The 24,504-nt window shown below is 42.2% G+C and overlaps 1 protein-coding gene and 1 long non-coding RNA gene across 5 annotated transcripts in view; one reads left to right on the top strand and one right to left on the bottom strand.

Moving 5' to 3' along the window:
• Positions 1-7,973, top strand: part of LOC102153132 — a 56,280-nt gene extending 48,307 nt beyond the window's left edge. For 3 of the 4 annotated variants that reach the window (XR_005383391.1, XR_005383390.1, XR_005383392.1), the window contains 3 exons: positions 1,405-1,666; positions 4,135-4,266; positions 6,846-7,956. This is a non-coding gene — a long non-coding RNA (uncharacterized LOC102153132). Of the gene's footprint in view, positions 1-1,404; positions 1,667-4,134; positions 4,267-6,845 lie in introns of all 4 variants that reach the window. The other variant, XR_005383393.1, reaches the window with a different exon arrangement.
• CD86 (CD86 molecule) overlaps positions 1-24,504 on the bottom strand; it is a 62,181-nt gene that overhangs the window by 25,523 nt on the left and 12,154 nt on the right. Inside the window, exon 2 of the mRNA NM_001003146.2 lies at positions 3,773-3,822. Coding sequence (NP_001003146.1) covers positions 3,773-3,822 — 50 coding nt within the window. The remainder of the gene's footprint in view (positions 1-3,772; positions 3,823-24,504) is intronic.

Below are 24,504 nucleotides of genomic sequence, written 5' to 3'. Positions count from 1 at the left end.
TTTTGGGGGTAAGATATTCCCTATTGGGTAGCATACATGTATTTCAAAAGACCCTGAAACAGTAGCTTAACACGAAGGAGTGACTCCAATAGGAGAACTATTAGGCTTCATGACAATTCTTTGGGAATTTTGGAATTAAGTTCACTTCCAGGCGGTGATTTTAGTGACCACTATCGACAGTAGCAGGAAATAGGAGTAAAAGTAACCATATAAACATAATCCCTATGTAATCATCCACTAGAAACCTGCAAAAATCTGGGGGGAAACAGTGGACCTTTCCATAAGATGTAGAATGAGTTGAGCTAATTTTATGTGAATTTTAAAGTGAAGAAAGATTTTCAGCTACATCCCAGGTATGTTCATTGAACCAGAGGTATTGTTCAAGAGAAATGGGAAGCACTATGACTCAGACAACCCCCAGACAATAAGAGAGCCACCATCAAAAGTCAAACTAGAAAGAAATTCCCTTGTGATGTGTGAACTAGTGATTTTCCAAATACTACTCTGGCTCCGTCTTTAAAGAGTTCCAGAGGTGGTAGGATAGCAGCAAACAGAACTTGACAGGTAAAGGTACCTCTGCACGTGGCACTTAGAAATTGCTTTAGCTTTATAAATAAACAAAGCAGAAATTGTAAGGTCCGATTCTGCAAGGCCCACCTGCCCTTTTCAGTCTTAAGCCCCTCAAGGGCAGGGGCAGCAACTAGAATGTCTAATTTCCCTGAGGGAGGACACAGAACATATGGGGGAGACGAAAAACAGAATTATTTTGCTGCACTGTTTTATCTCTGCCATCAAATGAATTATTCAACTCTGCATTTTTGCTATGGATTTACTGGGCCAATTGCATCTCCTTTCTTCCCTTGGACGCCTGCCTATGGCCAGGTCAGTGCTCATCAGCCCAGTAAGCAGAGATGTGTCTTGAGAAGAAAGATAAAATTCAAGTTGATTCTTTTCTTTCTTTCTTTCTTTCTTTAAGAAAGAATGGTATCTGTTTTTGTTGTTTTTCTCATTGTTGCTGTTTTTAATAGCTTGTAAAGTATTGGCAATGTGATATTCTAATCTGATATCACCATTTCTTATCCCAGTATTGAAATTTATACTGCCAAATAGATAGTCACTTATTCTTCTATGTCATAAAACTTAAGTATCTACCATTTGGGGAGGTTATTTTCATGGTTTCAATATTGGTAATTCTCTTTTCTGAGGCTAACGAGTATCCAGGCAGGGCACTTTGAAACTTCAAAGGCAAGGCAAGGGCAAAAGTGACATCTGGACTCAGTTTTGATAAGGCTTCTCAGCTTTAGTCTCACTTTCAGTGTGCAGAGTCAGAAAGTTTGGGGGAAAATGGTAATAGACTTTTGTAAAAATTTGTTTCTAAGTCATTTTTCTTCATTTTCCTCCAAGTCATAAGAGCTGGGTTGGTCACTGCAATGAGAAGGGTGCCCCATGCACTAGGGGCAGATGAGGTGTTGGCTGCAGTGAAGGTGAAGGACGTGCTGGTGCGGAGCTTGTGAACTTGTCTGAGGAATAAGCGACATCCACCAAAGTTGCTTGGGTCTCCAAGCAACAAATCCTACCACCACTTATGAATAGTTCACGAGCAAGAGTTAGGAGAAGCAGCAAAATGTCAAGGTTAAGTGAACAGACACTGATTCTATACTGTGTGGTGAGTATAAGCCCTGCTACTCATTAGCTATGTTGATCTTAGACAAACTACTTAACCTCTCTGGGCCTTAGTTTCCACATCTATAAAATGGTGAATCATAATAAGACCTAAAGCAGCGAGTGAAATAAGTCAATCAGAGAAGGACAAAAAATTATATGGTCTCATTCATTTGGGGAATATAAAAAATAGTGAAAGGGAATAAAGGGGAAAGGAGAGAAAGAGTGGGAAATATCAGAGAGGGAGACAGAACATGAGAGACTCCTAACTCTGGGAAATGAACTAGGGGTGGTGGAAGGGGAGGTGGGCAGTTTGGGGTGACTGGGTGACAGGCACTGAGGGGGGCACTTGATGGGATGAGCACTGGGTGTTATGCTATATGTTGGCAAATTGAACTCCAATAAAAAAAAAAAAAGACCTAAAGCAGCAAGTTATTGTGATGTTTAAATGAGTTATTATTTATTTATAAAATGCTTAGAACAGTACCTGGCACAAAGTAAGTGCTACATCTACGTACTTGTCAAGCAAATAGAATAGGGAGTGGAATGGGAAGGGCTTCCTGCTGGACAATGTTCTCCAGAGCCTTGTCTTATCCCCTTCCTCACACATACAGTCTTCTTCCCCAAGAGCTAAAGTTAGCAGGTCATTGGCCATGGGAAGTAGAAGCTTCTGTTCTGACCTGTATCAGTGAACTGGTCAGTTAGCACATCTAGAGACCTCACATTCATGGACTCAACAACAAGCTCCAAGGAGCTAAGCAGAAAACAGAAATCGCAAAAGGTCCTGTCCCAGGCAGCATGAATTGGAGAGAGCATCTCTCCCTAGAGCCTTGACCCCTCCACACACACAGCAGGCATGAGGACAGTGGCCAAGGGCCTAGTGTGTAGCCACCTGGAGGAGGTGAACCCATGGGCAGGCCAGTTAGTCAGGGGCAGCCTGTCTGCTGCTGTGGACGAGCTCAAGCTTAGCTCATCCTCCCAGTCTGCCCCCCCTCAAAATTGGGATGTCTTCTCTCTCAGTATTGAGGGCAGGGAAGATGAACAGCAGGAAGGGGCAGGAGAGGAAAAACCAAAGGCGCCTAGTCACAGGATGTGTGCAGGAACCTCAACCAACCCCAGCTATAGATGAAGAAACTGAAACTCAGAGAGGAGCAGCAAACAGGGAAGATCTGAGTTTTTGTGAGAGTGACTCTTCTAAAACTTCTTTTTTGGGGGGAGGGGGGTGCTCTTTAAGAGAGAGAATATAGAATTCAAATACAAAATGCCCATGGCCACTACAGTACCACCCAACAGAAGGAGAATGTCATGGAGAGAAAAGTCACAGTGGAAAGAGATAGTGGTTTTAATATTGTGGTTAAAATATACTTAACGGAGATTTTATCAAAGAATAAGACATGTGACCATGTCTAGGGCTTGGAGGGGACTTTGGAAAGAGCTTGTCTAAGTGAGAAACCCTGAACCTCAGCTTCATTCAGTTCATGGTGAATCAGCTGATGCAACTAGCTGAAGGTCACTGAAGTAGGGAGTAGCAAGGCTGGGCTCCTTGATCCCTCCAGTAAGCAGGGTCAACTGTGATCTATGGGCATGGGCTGGTAGGGAAGGCTGTGGAGGGTGAGAGAGAAGGTAGGGAACATGGAAACCAATGTTCCCTAATGAAAGGTTTTTAGAAGCCTGTCACCTGTTTTCTAAAAGCCTGAGAATGCCAGGAATGGGAACAGAGAAGACCAGAAGGAAGTGTGTGTGGAGCTAAAAAGTTAAGCCTCAGAGGTGTCAGAGCAGGGACCTTCCCCCCAGCTCCCTAAGTGCTGCTGGACAGGCCAGTCTACCCTACTTTGTGCATCTAGTGCCACACGGGTGTAAGATGGCAGAGGAGAAGGGTGTACAGAGGGTTGCATCCCCTCTAGGCTAGACCTGCCATCAGCTGAGATACCTGCTCTCTAGCATGATGCTTGCTTCTTCTCCAGGAAAGTCTTTTTTTGGCATGTGGTATTAGGCTACAGTGGATAGAAATAAGTAAAACCTACCAAGTCTCAGGCCTGGGCTTGTCGTAGCCAACTCATTGGTAAACATAGAAGGATTCTAGGACTTTACAAAGCCAAAAGGTTCTTACCATAGAGCAGGAGGGTCATCACAAAGAGAATGTTATTCAGTTCCATAGTGCTAGAGTTAAAAAAAAGAAAAGATAAAACTTGATTAGAAAATGACTGAAAACCAAAATACGACAAATAGAGTTTGGGATTCACTTAGGCCCCGGCATGTAGCGGAGATCATGCTATATGTTCATCAAGGCCATTTCCTCTTCCTCCTAGCTCCACAGATAAGCCCTACATCCCAGCCTCACCTGCAGTTAGGTGGCCCATGTGTTTGGGTTCTGGCCAATGGAATTGTAGGCAGAAAAGATTGGTGTTACTTCCAGACCTGCCACTAAAGCCTTCTCTCTCTTTCCTTCCTCTCTTGCTTTCTTGGATGCAGAGAATCCAGAGGAGGAGTGCAAGGCCCTAGAGGATGGCAAAGCCTCACTATGAAAAGAATCTGGATTGGTGAACAAATTAACAAAACAGTTCTTTCCACCCTAAAGTGAGGAAAACATAAACTTCTATTGTGGTAAGCTATGAAATTTGGGGGATTGGTTATTGGAGTAGCTGGCATTACTTAGGTTGCCCAAGACAATGGATATGATGGGACAAATGAAGAGTATTTATGTTTAGAAATCAACTTGCCTTTGGTTTCCCTGTGATTCTCAAACTTACCATGTGTAAAAATCTTCTGGAAGATCATGTTAAAGCAGTTATCTGGGCCTTGTCCACAGAGATTCTGATGTAATAAGCTCAGTAAAACCTGTGTCTAACTCACAGGTGATGCTGCTGTTGCTGGTGTAAGGACCCCACTTTGAGAGCATGATGGAGCCAAGGAGAACAGCAGGCACCGCTTATTAACTTCTATGCTCTCTTCTTTCCTTCCCTCTTTCTTGACTCACCCACTTACCCCAACTTAGACCAAAAAGGCTATAGTGGCTTACAGGGAAGCATAGGATAAGGGAAAATGACCAAAATTAGAAACAGCTAAGAAGCAAACCAAATGTAAGAATATAAAATGGAGCCTGGTACAAGTCCAGTGCTAAACGCTTAGCATTTAGAAATCTGCCCACCCTGCGTGGTTCAGGTCACAAGTGTGGCCTATAGCCTTTCAACAGCCAACGTAAAAATGAAAACCTAGGGCAGCCCTGGTGGCGCAGCGGTTTAGTGCCACTTGCAGCCCGGGGTGTGATCCTGGAGACCCTGGATCAAGTCCCACATCAGGCTCTCTGTATGATGCCTGCTTCTCCCTCTGCCTGTGTCTCTGCCTCTCTTGCGCTCTCTCTGAATAAATAAATCTTTAAAAAAAAAAAAAAAAAAAGAAAACCTAATTGGTGAATTAGTTTACAGATCTGTTCATTAGGATAAAACAAACGAATGCTCAGGAGAAGATGCGCAACTATTTGTGATCCAATAGCAGAAATTTCTTCCTTGGGGGTGGTTTGTCTAGAAGCCATTCCTGATCCCTTTGGGCTATGCTAGACACCTGTCCTCTGCTCCCAAAGCACTCAGCACAGAGCTTGGGGCTAAAAGTGTCTGTTAGGTTTCTTCCCTTCTAGACTATACCCTCTTTCTTCAGTCAAAAAGTTTTGAATAGATCATACCTGCACATACCTAAATTTAAAAGGTACAGGTGATAAAGAGTGGAAAGCAGTTCTTTCTCCCAACCCTGGTATGCTAGCTGTCTAGTTTCCCCCACTGTTACCTGTTCATAGCTTCTTGCCTCTACTTGCAGTTATTTTAGACAAAAACAAAATGGAAACATCTACCCATATTCTTTTTTCATTTTATTTAAAAGATTTTTAAATGGTAGCAATTTATACACAATTTTGCACCCTTGACACTACCTCAGAAATTGTTCTGTATCAGCGTGTAGTGGATATCTTCATTCTAACCGTTGCATATTCTATTGTCTTCTATTGGATGACAATAATTTATTTTGCCAGCCTCTATAAATGGACATTTAAGGGTTTCCAGTATTCTGCTACAATGAAAAACCTTGATCATATGCCAAAATACTTATGTGAGAGTAAGCTATCTTCCTAGAAGTAGAAATGGCCTGACCTAAGGACCAAAGGGTAATTGCAACTCTAACCTTCAAAGACATTGAAAAATTGTTCTCCCCGAAGATTGTATGTTTATGGTCCCCTGCAATAAACACGGACATGCTTATTTTCACATAGGTTTTTGCCAACATAGCATGTTTTCTAACTTGTGAGCTTTACCAATAGGGAAACTTAAAATGACATCTCTTTGTCATTTTAAAAAATTATTTTTCATTGTGGTAAAATACACATAACATAAAATTTACCATCTAACTCATTTTTTTAAGTGTACAGTGGTATTAAGTACATTGTTGTGCAACCGTCACCACCATCCATCTCCAGAACTGCTTTCATCTTGCAAAACTGAAAGTCCTTACTTACTAAACACTAACTCCCTACTCTCTCCTCCACCCAGGCCCTGGAAACCACCATTCCACCTTTTGTCTCCATGAATTTAACTACTCTAGCTACCTCACATGAGTGGAACCCTACAGTGTTTGTCTTTTTTTGCGATTTGCTTTTTCCACTTAGCACAATTTATTCAAGGTTCATCTGTGTTGTAGTATGTGTCAGAATTTCCTTCATTTTTAAAGCTGAATAATATCCCCACTGTGTGTGCCACATTTTGTTTATCCCTTAGTCTGTTGATGGATATTTGAGTTGCTTCCACCTTTGGGCTGTTGTGCACAATGCTGCTATGAACATGGAAGTATGAATATCTCTTTGAGGCCCTGCTTTCATTTCTTTTGGGTATATAGTCAGAAGTGGAATTACTGGATCATATGGTAATTCTATTTTTAATTTTTGAGGAACCGACATACTGTTTTCCACAGCAGCTGCATAATTTTATATTCCCATGAAGAGTGCACAATTGCGCTGTTCCAATTCCTCCACGTCTTTGTCAACACCTGTTATTTATTTACTTTTTCCCTTATGGTATCCATTCTAACGGATGTGAGGTGGTTCTCACTATAATTTTGAAATGAATTTCTTTTAGTATGAGTTTGAACATCTTTTCAAATGTAGGAGCGATAACATTTCTTTCTTTCTTTCTTTTTTTTAGAGGGAGAGAGAGACAGACACCCAGCGGGCAGCCGGAAGCAGGTTCAGTCTCTCAACCCTGAGATCATGACCTGAGCTGAAATCAAAAGCTGGATGCTCAACTGACTGAGCCACCCAGGAGACCCATGAGATAACATTTCTTGTTTCATGTACTGTCCATACATTTCTTCTACTTACTTTAAATTTTGAGCCTTTGGCTTTTTACAAATTTTTCTTAATTTATAGGGGCTCTTTAATATTCAAAAAATTAGTGTTAATTAGTAACTACTTAGAGAGATCGTGCTTTGTGACAATGAGTTGCAAACATATTCAATTGCTGAAGCACACAGTAGGTGTTCAGTATATGAACCTCACATTTGCTCCTGATTACTCTCTCTCTCCCCTCCAATGATTTCAATAGGTTATGGAGCTTGAACATTAACTGTTGGGCCAAAGCTGACACCAGTCAGTGGTAGAGTCTGGAAAGAGAGTTTTCTGTTTGATTCCTGTGCACTTCCTCATAATAAATCGCCACCAGCATCCTGTTTATCATAGAATCTGAAGACTGGGAATCCTTTGAGTCTGAACTGTCATCTAATATAGGAATCTCCCATTGTTTGCAAACCAAAAATCAGCATGTTTGACCTAACCAAAGATTTGGTTTTCCTTGGGGTGATGTGTTGAACAGGGACACAAAATCAAATTATATTTCACTATGAATTTAACAAATCACCTTTAGTTCAAATTACAACATGAATCAGTATGGCCCAAGATATCTTGGACAAATGGTCCCTATAATTCATGCACTGGGGAGAAGCACTGGGTATGACAAGGAAATCAATACTATTTTAACTTCTCTATTTGGAAATTCTCTCTTCCCCTGAGCGAGAAACTGCCTCTCCTTAACTTCCTCTCATTAATACTGGTGTCATTCTTTGGAGTTATGCAGAGAAACCTTAACACACTTCTGGCAAAACCCTTTATGAATCTGGGGACAGAGATTATATTCCTTCCCAAAATTCTGGTCCAGCAGTGACAGTCTTTCTAGTAAACTTTCCTAACAGTGATTTGAAGATTGGACACTGTCCTGGACAACACTTTGGACACTTTGTTTGTCAGAGACCCTAATAAAATATGGTGATAAAATACTAGAGATTGACATGATCTTTTACTCCTCATGTGAAGAATTTCTCTCAACTCTAGCCATGGCGTACGTGTGAGGATGGGGACTTGGGTTAGGAAACCAGTTTCTTCAATGTTGTTGGCTCTGAAGAAGAGCAGAGATGTCATTGCTCCCACAGGAATGAACTCCCAACCACAACCTCAAGTCATTGCTTTCTCCAGAGGGCCTGCGAAGTAGAAACCCTGGCTTTTGAAGGGAGAGAGCAAAAAGGGGAATGAGAGAGGAAAGAACCTAAGAATTTACGGGGGGATTCTCTGAGAAGAGATTTCTGTCAGCTGTGTTCACAATAAGGTCTGTAGGTGGGTAAACTGGTCAAAAACCTAAAGCAAGTAGCCTCTGGGTAGCTGGAGGTTCACTACAGAAACCAAAGAAGAGCACGCGCCGTATGGCACTTTTCCTTACTGTATGTGCTTGGCCCATCATAGACCGTGAGTTAGAGTCAGCTGAATGACTATTTACACTCTTGTTCCTCACAACAAGGTGGGATTATCCATCCCCACGTTGTAGATGAAGAAATGGAGCCTCATAGAGGTTAAGAGCTTACCCTCGCCCGCAAGTAGTAAGTGATAGAGTTGAGGTTTAAGCCCACACAGCCTCATTGTGTTCTTTTTTTTTGTTTGTTTTAATTTTTATTTATTTATGATAGTCACAGAGAGAGAGAGGCAGAGACACAGGCAGAGGGAGAAGCAGGCTCCATGCACCGGGAGCCTGACGTGGGATTCGATCCCGGGTCTCCAGGATCGCGCCCTGGGCCAAAGGCAGGCGCCAAACCGCTGCGCCACCCAGGGATCCCGCCTCATTGTGTTCTTTTTCACATTGGTATAGTTCCTTTAAAAGTTCCAGCCAGGTTCAGCTGTGCTATGGGAGCAAAGAGAAAGGATTCTGAGTCTACCCACTCTTTTATTTTTCTCTGAAGTTTGATTGATTGATTGATTGGTTGGTTGATTGATGGATTTGAGAGAAAGAGGTTTGCTAAATTTGCTGGTGTCTAAGGAGAATTGCTCATTTACTGGATTTAGTTAATGACAGCTTGTTCTGGAGGTTGTGGGGGATATAGAGGGGCTTTGCTCCCTCACACAGTATTACAAAGAAAGACAGAGTGTACAAATATAACTACAATTTAAGTTCTAGGATCAGTGTGGAGGGTGGCAATGTATACCACTCCCTGACACATACAAGAGTCCTTGCTTTAAGCAAAGCAGGAGGTGATGCTACAGCCTCTGGGGGCCTTGGCTTGCCTCTATTTTGACACACTGAGTCAATTCTTTCTCAGAGCAGCACCAGAACCTAAAGCTATACTGTTAGAGCAGCTGTCATTACCTTTGACGTACTGGGGAGGAATAGGGTATTATTTCCTTTTTTAAAAAGTTTCTGAAATACAAAATAATCAGGCTGCTGGGAATGGAATGTATCTGGATTTTAACAAGGCTTCTGACAGGGTGTCATGATATGCTTGAGAGCAATACCGAGAACTGTGGGATTGAAATCAGTACAGTTAATGGCTAAAAAGTTGTGCCCTAATATTGTTCATTCATTCAACAAATATTTATTGAGCCAGGCATTGTGCTAGGTGCTCAGAATATAATGATGAACAAAGCCAGGAACAGCTTCTTGTCACATGGTTACTTATGGTTTAGTGGAGGAGTGAAATAAGCACACAAATAAGTGTAAAATTGTAATGATGACAAGCGCTACAAAGGAGAGATTCATGGTACTTTGAATGCTTATTATAGGACTAGTCTAAACTGAGATTTGAAGAATGATGTGATAAATATGGACACATATCCTTTGCTATTCCTCTCCTGAAGAGGTAAAGTTTAACCTCCTCTACTTAAATCTGGGCAGACTTTGAGACTTGTTTGGCCAATACAATGCAACAGAAAGGATGTTTTGGACTTGAGAGGCTAGATCATAAGAAGTCTTATGGCTTCTATTTTTCTTGGGATACTTTTTCTGGGGCTCTGAGCCATCATGTAAGATGTCCTACTACCCTGACACTATCATGCCAAAGAGGCCATGTGTTTGGGCTAACGGTCCCAGCTGAGTCCTGCCTTCCAGCCATTATTGCCAACCCACCAGACATAGGAATAAAATCTTGGATCCTCTAAGTCAGAGGTCAGCAAACTACAGCCTGCAGAGCAAACCTGGCCACCACCTACTTTTTACAAATAAAGTTTTGTTGGAATGCAGCTATACCTGTTTGTTTAATTATTGTCTATGGCTGCTTGTCCATTACAGTCATAGAGATGAGTAGCTGTGGTAGGAACCATATGGCCTGAAAAGCTGAAGATGTTTTCTATTTAGTCTTTTACAGAAAAAAATGCTGACCCTTGCTCTATCTAGGTCAGCACTGTCCAACAGAAATATAATACAACCACATATGTAATTGGAAAATTTCAAGTAGCCACAGTAAAAAAATTTTTAAAGGTAAAAATTAATTTTAATGATATAGTTTAATTAATTCAGTATATCTAAAATACTATAATCTCAACATATAATCAATATAAAATTATTAATGGGTATTTTACATTCTTGTTTCTGCACAAAATCTTGCGGGTATTTTGCACTTCTAGCTCTTATATGAGCTACATTTCAAGTGATCGGTGGTAGCCACACGTGGCTAGTGCCTACTGAATTGGACAGTGCAGCTCTAGACCAGCCCATTCACTAGATTAATACTAACCACCATATGACTTCAGTTGATGCCATGAGAAACAGAAAAATCACTCAAAAGCCTACCCAGATTTCTGGCCTACAACACAGTAAGACAGAGTAAAATATTCATTGTTTTAAGCTGCTAAGTTTGGGAGAGTTTGTTATACACTAATAGGTAAACAGAACAGATTAAATACATGCTATAAGGGGAAAGGGAGTGGCTTGGGAGGATTTTAGGCAAAAGGAACAGCAGGTGCAAAGGCAGTGAGGCAAGAGGGTACATGAGGGAAGGCTGATGTGGCTTAAGTGACTACAAGACTGGGGACACAAGCCTGGCGAGGTCAGCAGGGGCCAGATCGTGCTTATCTTAGGGGTCAGCAACAGACTTTGGTGTTTATTCTGAGTGCAACATGAATCACTGAAGAAATTAGAGGAGCGATATTTTAAAAAGATGACTTGGCTACTGTGTAGCAAATGGATAGTAGGGAAGCTGGAACAGATGCCAGAAGACCAATCAGTTGGCTACTGTAGTCATGTAAATGAAAGAAGATGGCCACTTGGTCTGGGGTGGTAGTAGTAGAAGTGAAAGTGGAGAGGTTCAAGCAATATTTAGGATTATAATCAACAGGATGTGGCGATGAGAATAAGATATTGATTGATTGATTGATTAATTGATTGATTCATTCATTCATTCAACAACTGAGTACTAGAAGTCACTCTTGTTTAAGAGATTAACACAGTGGATGCTACAGGGCATTTTTACTTTTTTACTTACTTATTTTCCCAAATAATGGGAAATTCATTTCTGTAAGAGGAGTAGGATAGCTTAATGGAGTCTGCAATATCAGACCAGTTTGTACTTGATGTGGTAGAAAATTGAGAGTTTGGGATTAATGGTTTAGGAGCAGAAAAAATATTTAATCAAAGTTTAAAGAAAATAAGCCTGTCAGTGGCCTGAGGAAGGAGGTGAGGGCTGATGTGAGGGGGATCAAGAAAGCCAATATTAAAGTCTCATAGACCCAAGATAAGGACCGTGGGTATGACAAGAAAGACATGAGCATGAGCGCTGCCTTGATGAAAACGTGAGCACTTCATGGTGTCTGGTGGACACAGGAGATGATTGGCTCTGGATGTGCGTCACCCATTTTCAGCTTTGCTGAGCTCCCCTGCCCTCTATGTCTCTTTCTAGCTCAGGCTGGGTCATTTGACTAACTTGGTTTCCAATCTCTTCTTGGAGCAAATCCTCCTGGGTCTCTATTTGTGGAGAATTTTTCCTATGTAATACTGCCTTACGTTGATAAGCTGTCCTTCCCCTCACCCACTTGGGAGCAGAATATTTCCACACAGATGTAGGGTAACAGCATCAAAGATGCATATGCACAATGAAGAAATGTCTATGTAGACTCTTAAGGAGAAGAAGGCTGCTTTTATTCATTCCCTGATATTGTAGGTGACTAAGTATTAAAATCAGGAGTCCATTCCCCTCACTCACCCAAAAGAAGGAGCACATCATGGTGAGAGCATTTAGTTTTTCCAGTCTACTTATAGCAAGTTTGTGTACGAGACACATCCCCAGTTCTCCTAGTCATATCTAGAATTGGATCTTTCTGAGACAAGGAGCATCCCTTTTCCAAATTATCAATGGTTGTTGAAGCCGTTTTTTTTTTTTCCTTTTTTGCCAAAAAAGTGCCTATGAGCAAGCATCATGCCAAGTTATACAGGTGAGTCTGTGCACCTCTGGTCAAAGGCTCCGCCTACCGCAAATAAGACCCACAGAACTCACTAAAAGGCATTTATGCCAATCCTGGCCCTGTAAGAGGGCCCCTTCCTGTTCTCTCAGAACCAGAATCATGGTCAAAGAGAGAAAGCTAGTGTTTCAAGGGCACAATTTGAGGGACGTCCCCTCTCCCCATTCCGTGTACCAGCTCAACCCCGGGTGCTTGGAATTCCCAAATTACTCATTCCTTGGGTTAAGGCATTTTTGAAAGCCCCTATTAAAATGCAAATGCTAACTAGAAAGGAGCAATGTTTTTTGGTTTTAGCCCTTAAGAGTTAAGTTCAAGTTAATTTATCTAAATAGGAAATGGAACTCAGAAAGGAATCATACTCAAAAAAAGTAGGGAGACTAGTGAATGGGAACCTTCCTCTTCTGATGGGGAGATGGAAAGTGCTGAAGACATATTTTTCCCCTATACCTCTTCAAAATGGTGTCTATTTCCCAAAGCTCACCCTGAGTATACGCCAATCTACGGTTCAGAAACAAGGCTCTACATAAGGTTAGAGATGAGGATAAAGGTCCAGTAAAGAATGATGTGCCCAGCCTAAGGCCCTATCCTTCTGTCCTGCCCCCTAAATACTCTTATTTGCCTGACCACGAAAGGTGAATTGTCAACACTTGCCTAGACTCTGGATAACCGCCCAGGAACCTTCCGACCACCCTCCTTGCTTGCTTCAGACATGTTTTGTTCTTGTTCTGTTTCTTCACAGCTTTAGGCTCCTAGCCCAGAAACACCTAAACCTGGCCTCTATCCCATTTTTGAAACATGGTATTTCAAACATCTCAATTCTCTCCTAAAGAACCTGGCTTGGGTTACCTTTTCACCTTTTATGCTCTTTCCACTCTCACCTTAGCCTCAACTCCATAAAATCCAATCCTCATCTCCACCAGGAAGAGACACCTGACATTCAGGGGTATAGAGTAGCCAAAATATCAAGCTCAAAGACATAGTTATTAAACAGTGAGTAAAATCACAAAGAGCCATTTCCCTGCCTTCAAAGCACTGTCGCCATACAGTCATGTTAGTGTGACTATTTAATTAGCACTGTTTTCCCATAAGACTAAAAGCTTCAAGAGTACAAGGACCATGTCTTTTATGCTCCCTGTTAAAACCCCACTACATGGGACATAGTTAAGCCCTCAATAAATATATTTAGAAAACACCAGTGAACAAACATTTATAAAAGCTTCTATTATACACGGTATAGCTCATATAAATAGCATTCATGGTACCTGCAACAGCAAACAGCTAAAATAATACAGAACTGTGAGCTTGTGCACATAATTAGACTCATGTAAGTCCAGAGCCTTCGTCCCAAGTTTGAGGTTACACGTCAGAGGAATAGACCATCTCCTTAGCTATTACAATTTGAGGGGAGTGGGAAGTTCCCTTGGCCAAAAATTATTTTCACCTGTCTCTCCTTAAATAACTATTAGTGGAGACACTATTTTAAGCCTATTTGCAAATGCAAATACGTTCATGGTATACAGAACATGAGAAACCACTGCCTGGGCTCTTTTTTGACCTAAGACTTTCTTTTCAAATGGGCTGTTGGTCTCTGGTGCCAAGAGGAGCCAATAGTGTGATGGGGCACTTAGATGGGAGGAAGAAATGGAGAAAAGAGAAAAAAAGAGGGACAGGTAGAGAAATGCCAAATAAGAAAGCAGAGAGCGCTGCAGAGGCTGTGGCTTTTGCCTGGGTTGTCTGAACTTCCCACTGGCACGAGGGGCCCAGGCAGGGCCAGCGTCTTGGATGGTTTCTCCTGCAGCAGAGCTACTTGGAGCCTCCGGCAGCCAGAGGCCAGGGGCGGCTGCGGGTTGTTTGGTAAGTGGCGCCTTCTGTTTCCTGCCTGTCCCGTCCCTTAGGTCACCAAAGCAGACAAAGGGATCTGGCTGGAAGAGCCACGTCTTTGTATTGTCCTACCTCCGACACGGCCAGTCTCAGAAGCAAGCTCAGGCTTGCCCAGAAGTTCGGTGCATGTCCTCCACAGCCCTTCTTACCCGCTCCCTGGCCAGCCAGCAGCCCCACCTCTGAACACCTGCCCCAGACTCAGCCTCATCTAACCCCGTGCCCCCAGGCACCCGGGCGCCCGAAGAACGTACCTGTCACACATGCCCATCCACCGCAGCTCCCGGAGACCAGGTGCATAAGCCCAGTGGCATTCCCGAGGAACACAGAAGCCGGGTATTAAGAATAAACAAAGAGGAGACTTCGTGAGCTCCCCATAACGTCCTAACACCCCTCGTAGAGAAAGAAATAATGTCAGGGCTGAGGCTAGAACTCAAATGTAGAAAGGGGAACTGACAAGAAAGAAATAGCACCACAGACAGGGGCTGGTTCCAGATAACTTCTGATGGCAGGTGGGCATTTCCACCGATGAAAATGACTACGAATGCACTGGCGGAGAGTGAGTGAATGTAAAGCCCTGAGGAAACTCCCCAAAGACAGCCCAGCCACAAATATGACAAAGACTGACAGGGATCCGGGAGTGCAGGCTCTGAGGCTCATAGGTAAAGGTTCAGCTCAGTTTAACAAGTGTTTGATGGGGTAGCCACGTACCCTGTACCGTGTCTGGCTTGGCAGGGCTGCAGGAGACAGTTTGTAATCAGAGAACCCAGACACTGGGTATTTCTCTTCTCACTCACCCACCCCCACCACCAACCATTCACTTTGAGTGTACCTCCATGGATCCTGCTAGAAGCCAATTAACATACACAGCCCGTTTTCACATTTTCCCAATCTAATCCTAACTGTCCTAATCTAGAATGTTTCTATTACCTTGGCTCCTGTTCATAGAACTAGGTGGTACTCTCAAGTCCAGGGACAAGTCACAAGCAGAGGAGTGACAGCTGTGTGAATGTCAAGTGGATTTTTCCAAACCTAGTGCTTCAGCAGGGACAGGCTTCACACCTATAATCCTGCCCCCAATGTATGGCTTCCTTTTCTGACTCAATCTGGCCCTGCAAAGCCCTCTGCTCAATGTTGGGGGGAGGGGGAGAGATTTGTGTGCTTCTGAGCCTGCAGTATTTGCACTCAAGAGAGAAGTTCCCTCTGAGCAAGCCTCCTCCACTCCCTGGAGGCCAACTGTGCCCTGCAGGGCTGGAGAAATTAAAGTAACAAAGGAAAAGCTGTTTGTTGTCTGGGTTGAGAAGGAGCACCCAAGCAAGGACTTGTGGTGCAGGGGAAGTAGCACAGCCTGGGTTTGAAACTGGTGGCCCAAGGTCAAATGCTGGCTTGATTGCTGGGCCCTGAAAAAGTTCTGAACATCTATCTCCCCATCTCAGTCTTCTTATTCAGGAAATGTGACCAGCGTCCTTGCTGCTTTGTTCTGAAAGACAAATGGGATCTTGCATGTAAATCGCCTGGCCCTGAGCGTGCTATGCAGCTACTTACTCTTCATTATTACTTTCCTGTCTTCCTTTTAGACCGTCCAGTTCTCATTTTGACCTTTATTGGACCACAAAGATTATCCTTAACCACTGGAAGGATGATGGTCTTTCTTCCCAAAAACACATCAACTCCCTCACCTTCCGTCCAGGACCTCTTGAACCCATAGCCTTCCTGCATGGGTCCCGGGCCCTGACTCATAGGGTCTTCACTTCCTCTCAGCCATTCTGTGTGTATACCTTGGAAACTTCATCCTTTATTCGGATAGGCCCCACCTGGGGTTTTCCTCTGGATTTTACAATCATATATTTTTTTAATTTCAAAGGGTCCATTTAGTTTCCTTATTGTAACACATGAAATTACCCCTGTATCAGGGCACAGGAGAATCAATTTACATTCCACTCGTTTTTCAAGTTTCCTTTGTTTCTTTGTACTCAGCAGTCAAAATCTAAGATAGACTAAATTGGAAAGTCTTACTATTGGAATATTGGAATAGTATTTACTGAATTTCAGTCACTCTAGCTACTAGTCCCACTTCATATCTATGTCAAATCTGTATTAATTTTTTTATACACTTATTTTTCTCTTGACTTACTTTTGAGTCAGTTTATTTTAAAAGGAGTCTTTATATCAACAAAAAAATTTTAAAAACCAATATACCTTGCCATAAGTGAAGGGTGAGTAAAAAATAACACATCACACAGGGCTTTGGAATCACAGACACCTGTGTTCAAACTCTGGCTAGTTCAAACTCAACACTAGTTGATACGTGTGTGTTCTTGGGGAAGTCATCTAACTTCTCTGAACCCTAGTTTCATCACAGAAGTAATGCTAAACATCTTATAAGCTTGTTGTAAGGATTAGATAGGAAGACACATATATGGTGTCTCACACAGATCCTGACATGTATCAGGTTTTTTTTAAAAAAGCTGTTTTATTGTTTTCCCTTTCACATATTTTCTCTCATCTCCTCGTTTCAGCTCCTGCTTAGAGCAGTATCCTATACACTGCAACACTGAATAAATGAGAGATAAGGGGTGAGGCTGGCAGCAGAAATAAAGGACAACACGGTGCCATGGAATTCCCTTACTCCATGACTTCATTAGCATTGCTGGGTTGTCTAAGGGACCTCAGAAGTCATCCCAGCCTCTCACTGTGAAGCTGGGACCCCTTTGATGTTATCTTCAGTAGACGGACATCCAGTCTTTGCTTTCTCACTTATGTTGGAAAACTCACTACCTGATAAGACAGTTATAAGAGAAAAAGGTCTTCTTTATAATAATCTCACATCTCCCACTTCTCTCTCCTCAGCCCTATAAGTACCATCTACTTGTCTCTGTCCTGTATAGTAAACTAACCGGTATATGCATTTTTAACTTCTTTACATAGAGCCCTCCAAAGAGTTGAAAGCAGATATCTCTTCTCTCTGCTAAATAGTATCAGTGTCCTCAACTGTTCCTCATATGATGTGGTCTCTAGAACCAAAGCAACCTGGTGATTCTCTCACTGGCATCTGACTTCCTGAATTTATTAACATGCCTCTTTGCAGAGAGGGCTCACAAAATGGAATGGATGATGATAAGATCACTTTTGTTAATGAGTCAGAGATCAAATAAGCTTATAAACAGTTGTATTGGAGTGGCTGACCATGATTTTTATTTTTTCAAGTGTCATGTCAGATCACCACCTCCTGGTCCAATCTTATTTGTGTGTCAGTGTTCAGCCAATCAAAATTACTCTAAATTCCATACATGTCTTTCATTGTATTGGTCATCTTTTCAAGCCATGTGCCGCTGAAAAATTTGATAAGAAGGCCTTACCCAAGGGTCATCAGGGCCAAGGATAGATGGGGTTCAGCAGTGATGGTGGTCAACAATATCAAATGCTAAGATGAGGTTAAGCAAAATGAAGATCAGTTCCTTGTGCTTAGTAAGGAGGAAGTTACTAGTAACCTCAGAAGGCTGCTTTCTGTGTGGGGCTGCTTCCTCCATGCCTCACTCCCAGATGTTCTCATATCTGATGAGGCCAAGGCTACAAGAAAAAGCAGCAGGAAGTGAGTGGCCAGAGATGGTAGCTGGGTCAGGGAAATAGATACCTTTGTGATGTTCTTGCTGAACTGCCCAAGAGATATTCCCCTGGGACCACATAGTTAGGCTCTCCTCTGGGGGCAGGGAAGGGCAGAGCTAGGAACTTGTGGGCATTTGGAAAGATCCAAACAGCCAAATTTTCCAATTCCAGCCACGTATTTGTTTGCTATATATAAATGACTTCCTGTGGTCACTGGTCAAGAGGAAATTTAAATATTTTAAGTTGTGGTAGTTCCAATATAGGACAAGATCGTTTCCACAAATAATTGTAGCAGCATTATTTATTGAAATGTTAGTGTTTGTTTTCGAGATTTCTTGACACACAGTTTTGTTTTGTTTTGTCTTGTTTGCAAGAGAGAAAGCAGAAGAGACAAAAGTCAAGGCACCTTTGGGCTTTTGTGAAAGCCCATGGAAGAGATGATACATGTGTCCTAGATAAGAAGAGAAAAGAGAGCACTTTTGAAATGCAAGAGGAAGGAAGGGCAGAGGTGTTTGGGTCCTGGGAGCAGTGGGATCCAAGCACCCTTCTCAGTGCTCCCCGGGGGCTAAAGCTTTGGGAGTCATGGCTCTTGCCTACAGAGGCAGTGCGCTTGGCTCATGGGCCTCAGTTGGTAACCCCCACTGACATGGGGGCCGGGAGCTGCCAGGCTTCACAGACTCCCGTGGTTTAGATAGTGAGGTTGCCAATGGCAACCAAGACAGACTTGGGACGTTAAGCCCTTTCTCCCATTTCTAGGCATTAAGTAAGCTTCCTGAATTCTGGAGGAAGGAAAGGGCACCCCTGTATGATCAAGATGGAATCTCCTAGCCAACTGGCAGGATGGGTATCACGGGTGAGATTAGGTCGAGTTAAAGGAAATATGGAAAGTGATTATCTTTTACATACTTGGATTTCCGGACAGAAATTCCTACCCTATGCATAGTTCCTAAACGGTGTTTAGTTTAGAAGTCATGCAGCTCAGGGAGGTTCTGTTCTTGTTCCTACCCCTGCTGCGTAAACTCTCACAGTGCAGGATAGCTAGCCACCGCTCCCAGGGCCTGACGCTTCTCTTTTAGTTGAACTCTTCTGGGTCCACAGAGAGGGATCCTTGACACCAGTTGAGAGAGCGTAAAACATTTGCTATGAATTTTTTCTTTTACTGCTGTTAGAGAAAGTATTTCTTTTTTTTTTTTTTTTTTAAAGATTTTTTTTATTTATTTATTCATGATAGTCACAGAGAGAGAGAGAGAGAGAGGCAGAGACACAGGCAGAGGGAGAAGCAGGCTCCATGCACCGGGAGCCCGACGTGGGATTCGATCCCGGGTCTCCAGGATCACGCCCCGGGCCAAAGGCAGGCGCCAAACCGCTGCGCCACCCAGGGATCCCAGAGAAAGTATTTCTAAAAGCCTTCCTCCTGAAGGCATAAACACCCTGACCGCTGAGAGAATGAAGAGACAGCCACAAAGTGGAAAAAAGCATCTGCAAAACAGATACCTGATAAAGGACTGACATCCAAAATGTATAAAGAACTCTTAAAACCCAAGAAAATAAAAAAAATTAAAAAAAAAAACCAAGAAAATGAATGACTCGATCTAAAAACGGACAAAAGATCTGATCACGCACCTTACCAAAGAAGATACACAGATGGTAGATAAGCACATTAAAAGGTGCTCAGTGGGACGCCTGGGTGGCTCAGCGGTAGCGACTAACGTGCCCTTCAGTAAGTGAATAGATAGACAAAGTGTGGTGCACCCATACAATGGAATATTATTCAATGATAAATAGAGATGAGGTCTCAAGCTATGAAAAGACAGGTACAAACTTTAAATGCATATGGTTTAATGAAAGAAGTCAACCTCAAAAGGCTACATACTGTATGCCACCAATTAGATGACATTCTGGAAAAGGCAAAACCACTGAGTAAAAAGATCAGTAGTGATTGCAAGGAAATGTGAGGAGGGGTGAATAGAGGAGCACAGGATTTTCATGGCAGTGAAACTTTCCTTATGATCCTGTAATGGTGGATACATGTTATAAATTTGTCAAAGCCCATAGAACTGCAGAACCCAAAGAGGGGAATTAAATGTTAAGCATGAGCTTTAATGAACAATGTTGGTTCTCTGATTGTAGCAAATATACCACACTTACTCACGATCATAATAGGGGCAACTGTGTGCCGGGGAGAGGGTATATGGGAATTCTCTGTACCATCTGCCCAATTTTTCTGTAAGTCTAAAACTGTTAAAAAAAAAAAAAAAAGAAGCCTAATTGATTAAACACACACACACACACACTAACCACATGCACTGATTCCTGGTAAAGCAGCTAAGTTAATGACATGACATTTTAGAGAGCTTCTACACTAGTGGGTAAGAAAATTAGCATCAATTTCACAGTCCAGAGGTTCACTTCTCCACGTTGCCCACTTGTGATCAAACACCATGCATAAAATATTGCTGCAAAACATCTGTACTTTAGTATTTCTGCCCTTTATTTTGATATTTTCTGCATCTTTCTTGTGCAGAATTATAGGTTTTTATGTCAGTTCCTTAAGTACGTTAAAAAGTCCCATTGTGTTCTAAGGCCCAGATCAATAAAAAATAGCTTTCAGTTCCATGTTTCTGGAGGAACATTCTTAGAAACGCAGTAAGTTTCTTTTTTCTTTGAGTGGGAGATACAGCATTGACGTACATTTAAAAGCAATCTTAAATGGTTAAGTATTGAAGGTTGAGTCTTTTTCTTTGTCTGAGCCAAAGTTTTGCAGCCTCCGTATTTATATCCTATAAGAGGGTCACCAAGGTAGGGAGAGACCCTCATTCTTACAACCTCTAGCGCAGGCTCCTCTCTAGTCCTGGGGTGGTGTCTCTGCTGCCCGGGGTGTCTTATTTTATTCACTTTCTCATGATGCAAATTCACACCCATCATTCATGCGTGCTAAGAAAGAGGGAACATGTATTGTTTCTTAAGTTATATTCGATCAACTTCTGAGCACAGAAACTAGGACCTAGTGACATACTTTTGCCTAGACGTCTTCTGAGGAGAAGACACAGAGGCAAAGGACACCAACAGTTATTTACAAGATTCTATCAAACGAATGCAAAAGATTCTTGGCTGTCAAGAATCTCTCAAAACCGAATGGTGGCTTAATAAAACATACCCAAACTTCAGCAACAGTATACATGTATTTGGACTGAAGATTACATTAGCATCTAGTAAAAGGTAGGGTAAGGAAAAATTGTCAAACGGCAAGTGTCAGGATGTACAGGTTTTAGAAAAAGAAGTACTGCTGTACCTGGGCTGGATGTGGCCTTTAGATGAACCGCTACTTTAGCAGTATGGGCAAGGGTGGAAGATGAAACATGGCATAGAGCTCAGGCTAAGATGGCAACCCTGGCAGGTAAGGAGCCAGCCATCCCAAACCCAGGGTCTGAAAATGGTCAGTTGTCTGGTGGAGACACGGCTGAGTGGGGTGGGGGTGTGCTGTGGCACACGCAGAATTGGGAGTTCCTGGAATTATGGTATCTACAGTGTGGTGGGTGGAGGCACTTCAACTGTTTCTCCCTATGGAACCAGGCCCAGCACTGGGAGATACGCCCGAGGGGGCAATGGGGAACTGGACCACAGATCAGGAAACAAGGCCAGGCCAGAAAGGACTACAGCTTGGGGAATTGAGGGACTCACAACTCAACCCCAGGACACTAGAGATCACAAGTATATCAACAAGACCACCTGCAGAGCAACCCTGCCCCCGTGTCTGCCTGCTGTGCATACAAACATGTCATAAAAGGAACTAGGCACAGCTTCAGGGGTCGCTCTAGGGTGTCCATGGGAACTGGTAATAACTATGGACTCTAGTGACAAACAAATACACATATTTTATCCTTTACCTTTGTTTCTACCCATCTTTTGTATCTTAACAATATTTCCCATTTTCCAATAATAAGCCACTGATTAGCGCCACTTGGAATTTCTACTTTTTAATTTGCCTTCAGCCATTCAATAAATGCTTCACCAGCCTTAATTGAGTAGGTCTTGGGCTGGTCCTAGGATATAAGATGAACAAAAGCAGAGGGTCCCTGCTCTGCAAGATTCTGCAGGTGAGTGCAGGAGACCTATACCAATTAGTAATGTCGAGGGACCTGCCACCAAGTGATTTTCAAGATCAACAACTTTAGTTATGTAGGACGTCCTAATGATGCAATAACTTCCTAATAGCATGTGATAGATTCTAACTAGGTTGTATCTGTATCGGTCATAATTAAGAAAAGGGAATAGGCTTTTCTAAGAAATATTGGTTCTCCTTCAGTTCATATTTTAAATGGTTGTTGTGTCTGCATGACCGTTAGTCATGGGTGGCACAGTAGAAAACTCGGTCAAGAGAAGGGTAGACTAAAGTGATACTTAATTTCTATTTTAATAATTCTATATCCTAGCTATCTAGTAATATTTACAATATAATCTTAGAATCTTGGGACTTCTGAGAGTTTACCCAAAAGATATTACTAGTTAACAAATAACGAAACTATGTAAAATCTTTCCAAGATGAATGAAACATATACAAAGCTTAAAAAATTGATACCAGGGATCCCTGGGTGGCGCAGCGGTTTGGCGCCTGCCTTTGGCCCAGGGCGCGATCCTGGAGACCCGGGATCGAATCCCACATCGGGCTCCCGGTGCATGGAGCCTACTTCTCCCTCTGCCTGTGTCTCTGCCTCTCTCTCTCTCTGTGACTATCATAAAAAAAAAAAAAAAAAAAATACCAATAAACTACCAACATCAGTGATGGTACTTTTCAGAATTCAACAAAGTAAATACATGATTCCAAACATAGCACTTTATCAATCTTTAGTGTTAACTGGGAACATTAAACCTAAATTCAGAAGATTGTGATTTCTGAATTTAAAGTGGCCCATTTGCTTAAGGGTATGCACTTACACATTCTGAGAAACTGTCATTTCTTTCACAAAGCATCTGACATTTGCCATTTCCTTTAAATCTTAGTTAGAAGAAATAAAATGAGGTAATATGCTAAATGTAAAAGTGGCTTGAAGAGTTAAGTCCATATGCTTTTTCCTATTTGTGCTGAGGAGAGAATATAATACATAACAAAACTAACACATTTTAGCAAATGGCAGCATATTTCAAATTTAGGGAAGCATGATCTGCGAAAGCACCTTTTTATGCAAAATATTTATATAAGAGCATAAATAAAATGTACTCTACAAAGTAAAATAAAATAGATTGGGGCATATAGAATACAGCCAGTATGACTAAGCTTGTTAAAACAAAACAAAACACCACTGGAGTTTTTAAAGCTTCCATTTCACAACAGGGTTAAGGGAGTGGGCATAGCACACTCAAAGGCTCACTTCCCCGTGGCATCTCTGTAACCAAAAGCAATGTACTTGAGACTTCTGGGAACCCTTACAACATGTATTTATCAACTTGGATTTGCAATTTTGAAGTTGATGGTGCAGAACCATTGAGATGTAATTTTGCAGTTCCCTTCACATGCTTTTATCTGGAAGATTCTAAAGGTCCACCACCCCATAGGCATGTGGCTACTTGGAAGAAATTTTCCAATAAAACAGATGTCACTCTTCCTACTCTCTAGCCACGTGAGAAAAGGGTGGCCTCTTTTGAAAACCGCCTTAAATAGCTTTCCTCACATCTGGTTTAAGAGGGAAAGAAATCTCAAAAAAAAGCCTCGCACTGGTTGTCTGCAATTTTGATGTGAAGACATTGGAATTCTTAAGAAGGGACTGCACTGGTAAACCGATCTTCGCGATTCAAGTATTGGAGACAAAATATTGTATTTGTCATCATACTTGAGTTCCATTTTCACTGTGCATGGCCTATTTGCATACAAACAAAGGAGATTATTTTTACAAGAGGTTTTCTGTGTCTTTGTTTTGGTCCTTTGGGATGACTGTGGTAAATAAGGGAGCAAGCCATTTTCATACCTTGGATTTCACACATTGTGCTTATATCATCCTTCACTTCCTCTTCCTCACCGCCACCCATTCATTGGTGGCCAGTTTTGGGGTCTCTATCACCTCTTGTCTGGATGACAGCAACAGCATCCTGCCTGTTTGCCTTTCACTATCCTTTACCCTATCATTACTGTTCACCGAGAGCAATCTGATTACGAAACTTCCTTGTTTTGAAGACTTGCTCCCTTTCCATACTTCTTAGGAAAACACACAATGCCCTTCACAGCCTGAATCCAACTTTTCTCTTCTGCTTTCATCAGTCAACCCATATAACCTACCTTCTGGTCCCACTTGAACTGTTTCACTGTCCCTTGACCCTCCTTGACCTTTCAGGACTTTTTGTGTATTTTGCCTTTGCACAACCTATTCCTTCCGCCTGGCATGCCTTTCCTGACTTTTCTATATGCAAAACTCCTCTGCTCCTTTGAGATCCAGATCACTCCACAGTTCACAGTTGAACCTTGCCTGCCATCCTTCTCTCCTTTTTCACCATATTTGTATCTTTCTCCCTCCCAAGTCACATCATTTATTCTTTCATTTTAAGGGTTTCCTCCTTGTGTTAAAACTTCACTGCTCATATGGATGTCCTGTCCTGACTTCCACAAGGGCAGGGAACAT

Source organism: Canis lupus, chromosome 33 (genome assembly GCF_011100685.1).
Source record: "Canis lupus familiaris isolate Mischka breed German Shepherd chromosome 33, alternate assembly UU_Cfam_GSD_1.0, whole genome shotgun sequence".
In the NCBI taxonomy this organism is placed as follows: Eukaryota; Metazoa; Chordata; class Mammalia; order Carnivora; family Canidae; genus Canis; species Canis lupus.
Note: the sequence above shows the minus strand (reverse complement) of the source record. Positions and strands in the feature narration are given on the sequence as shown.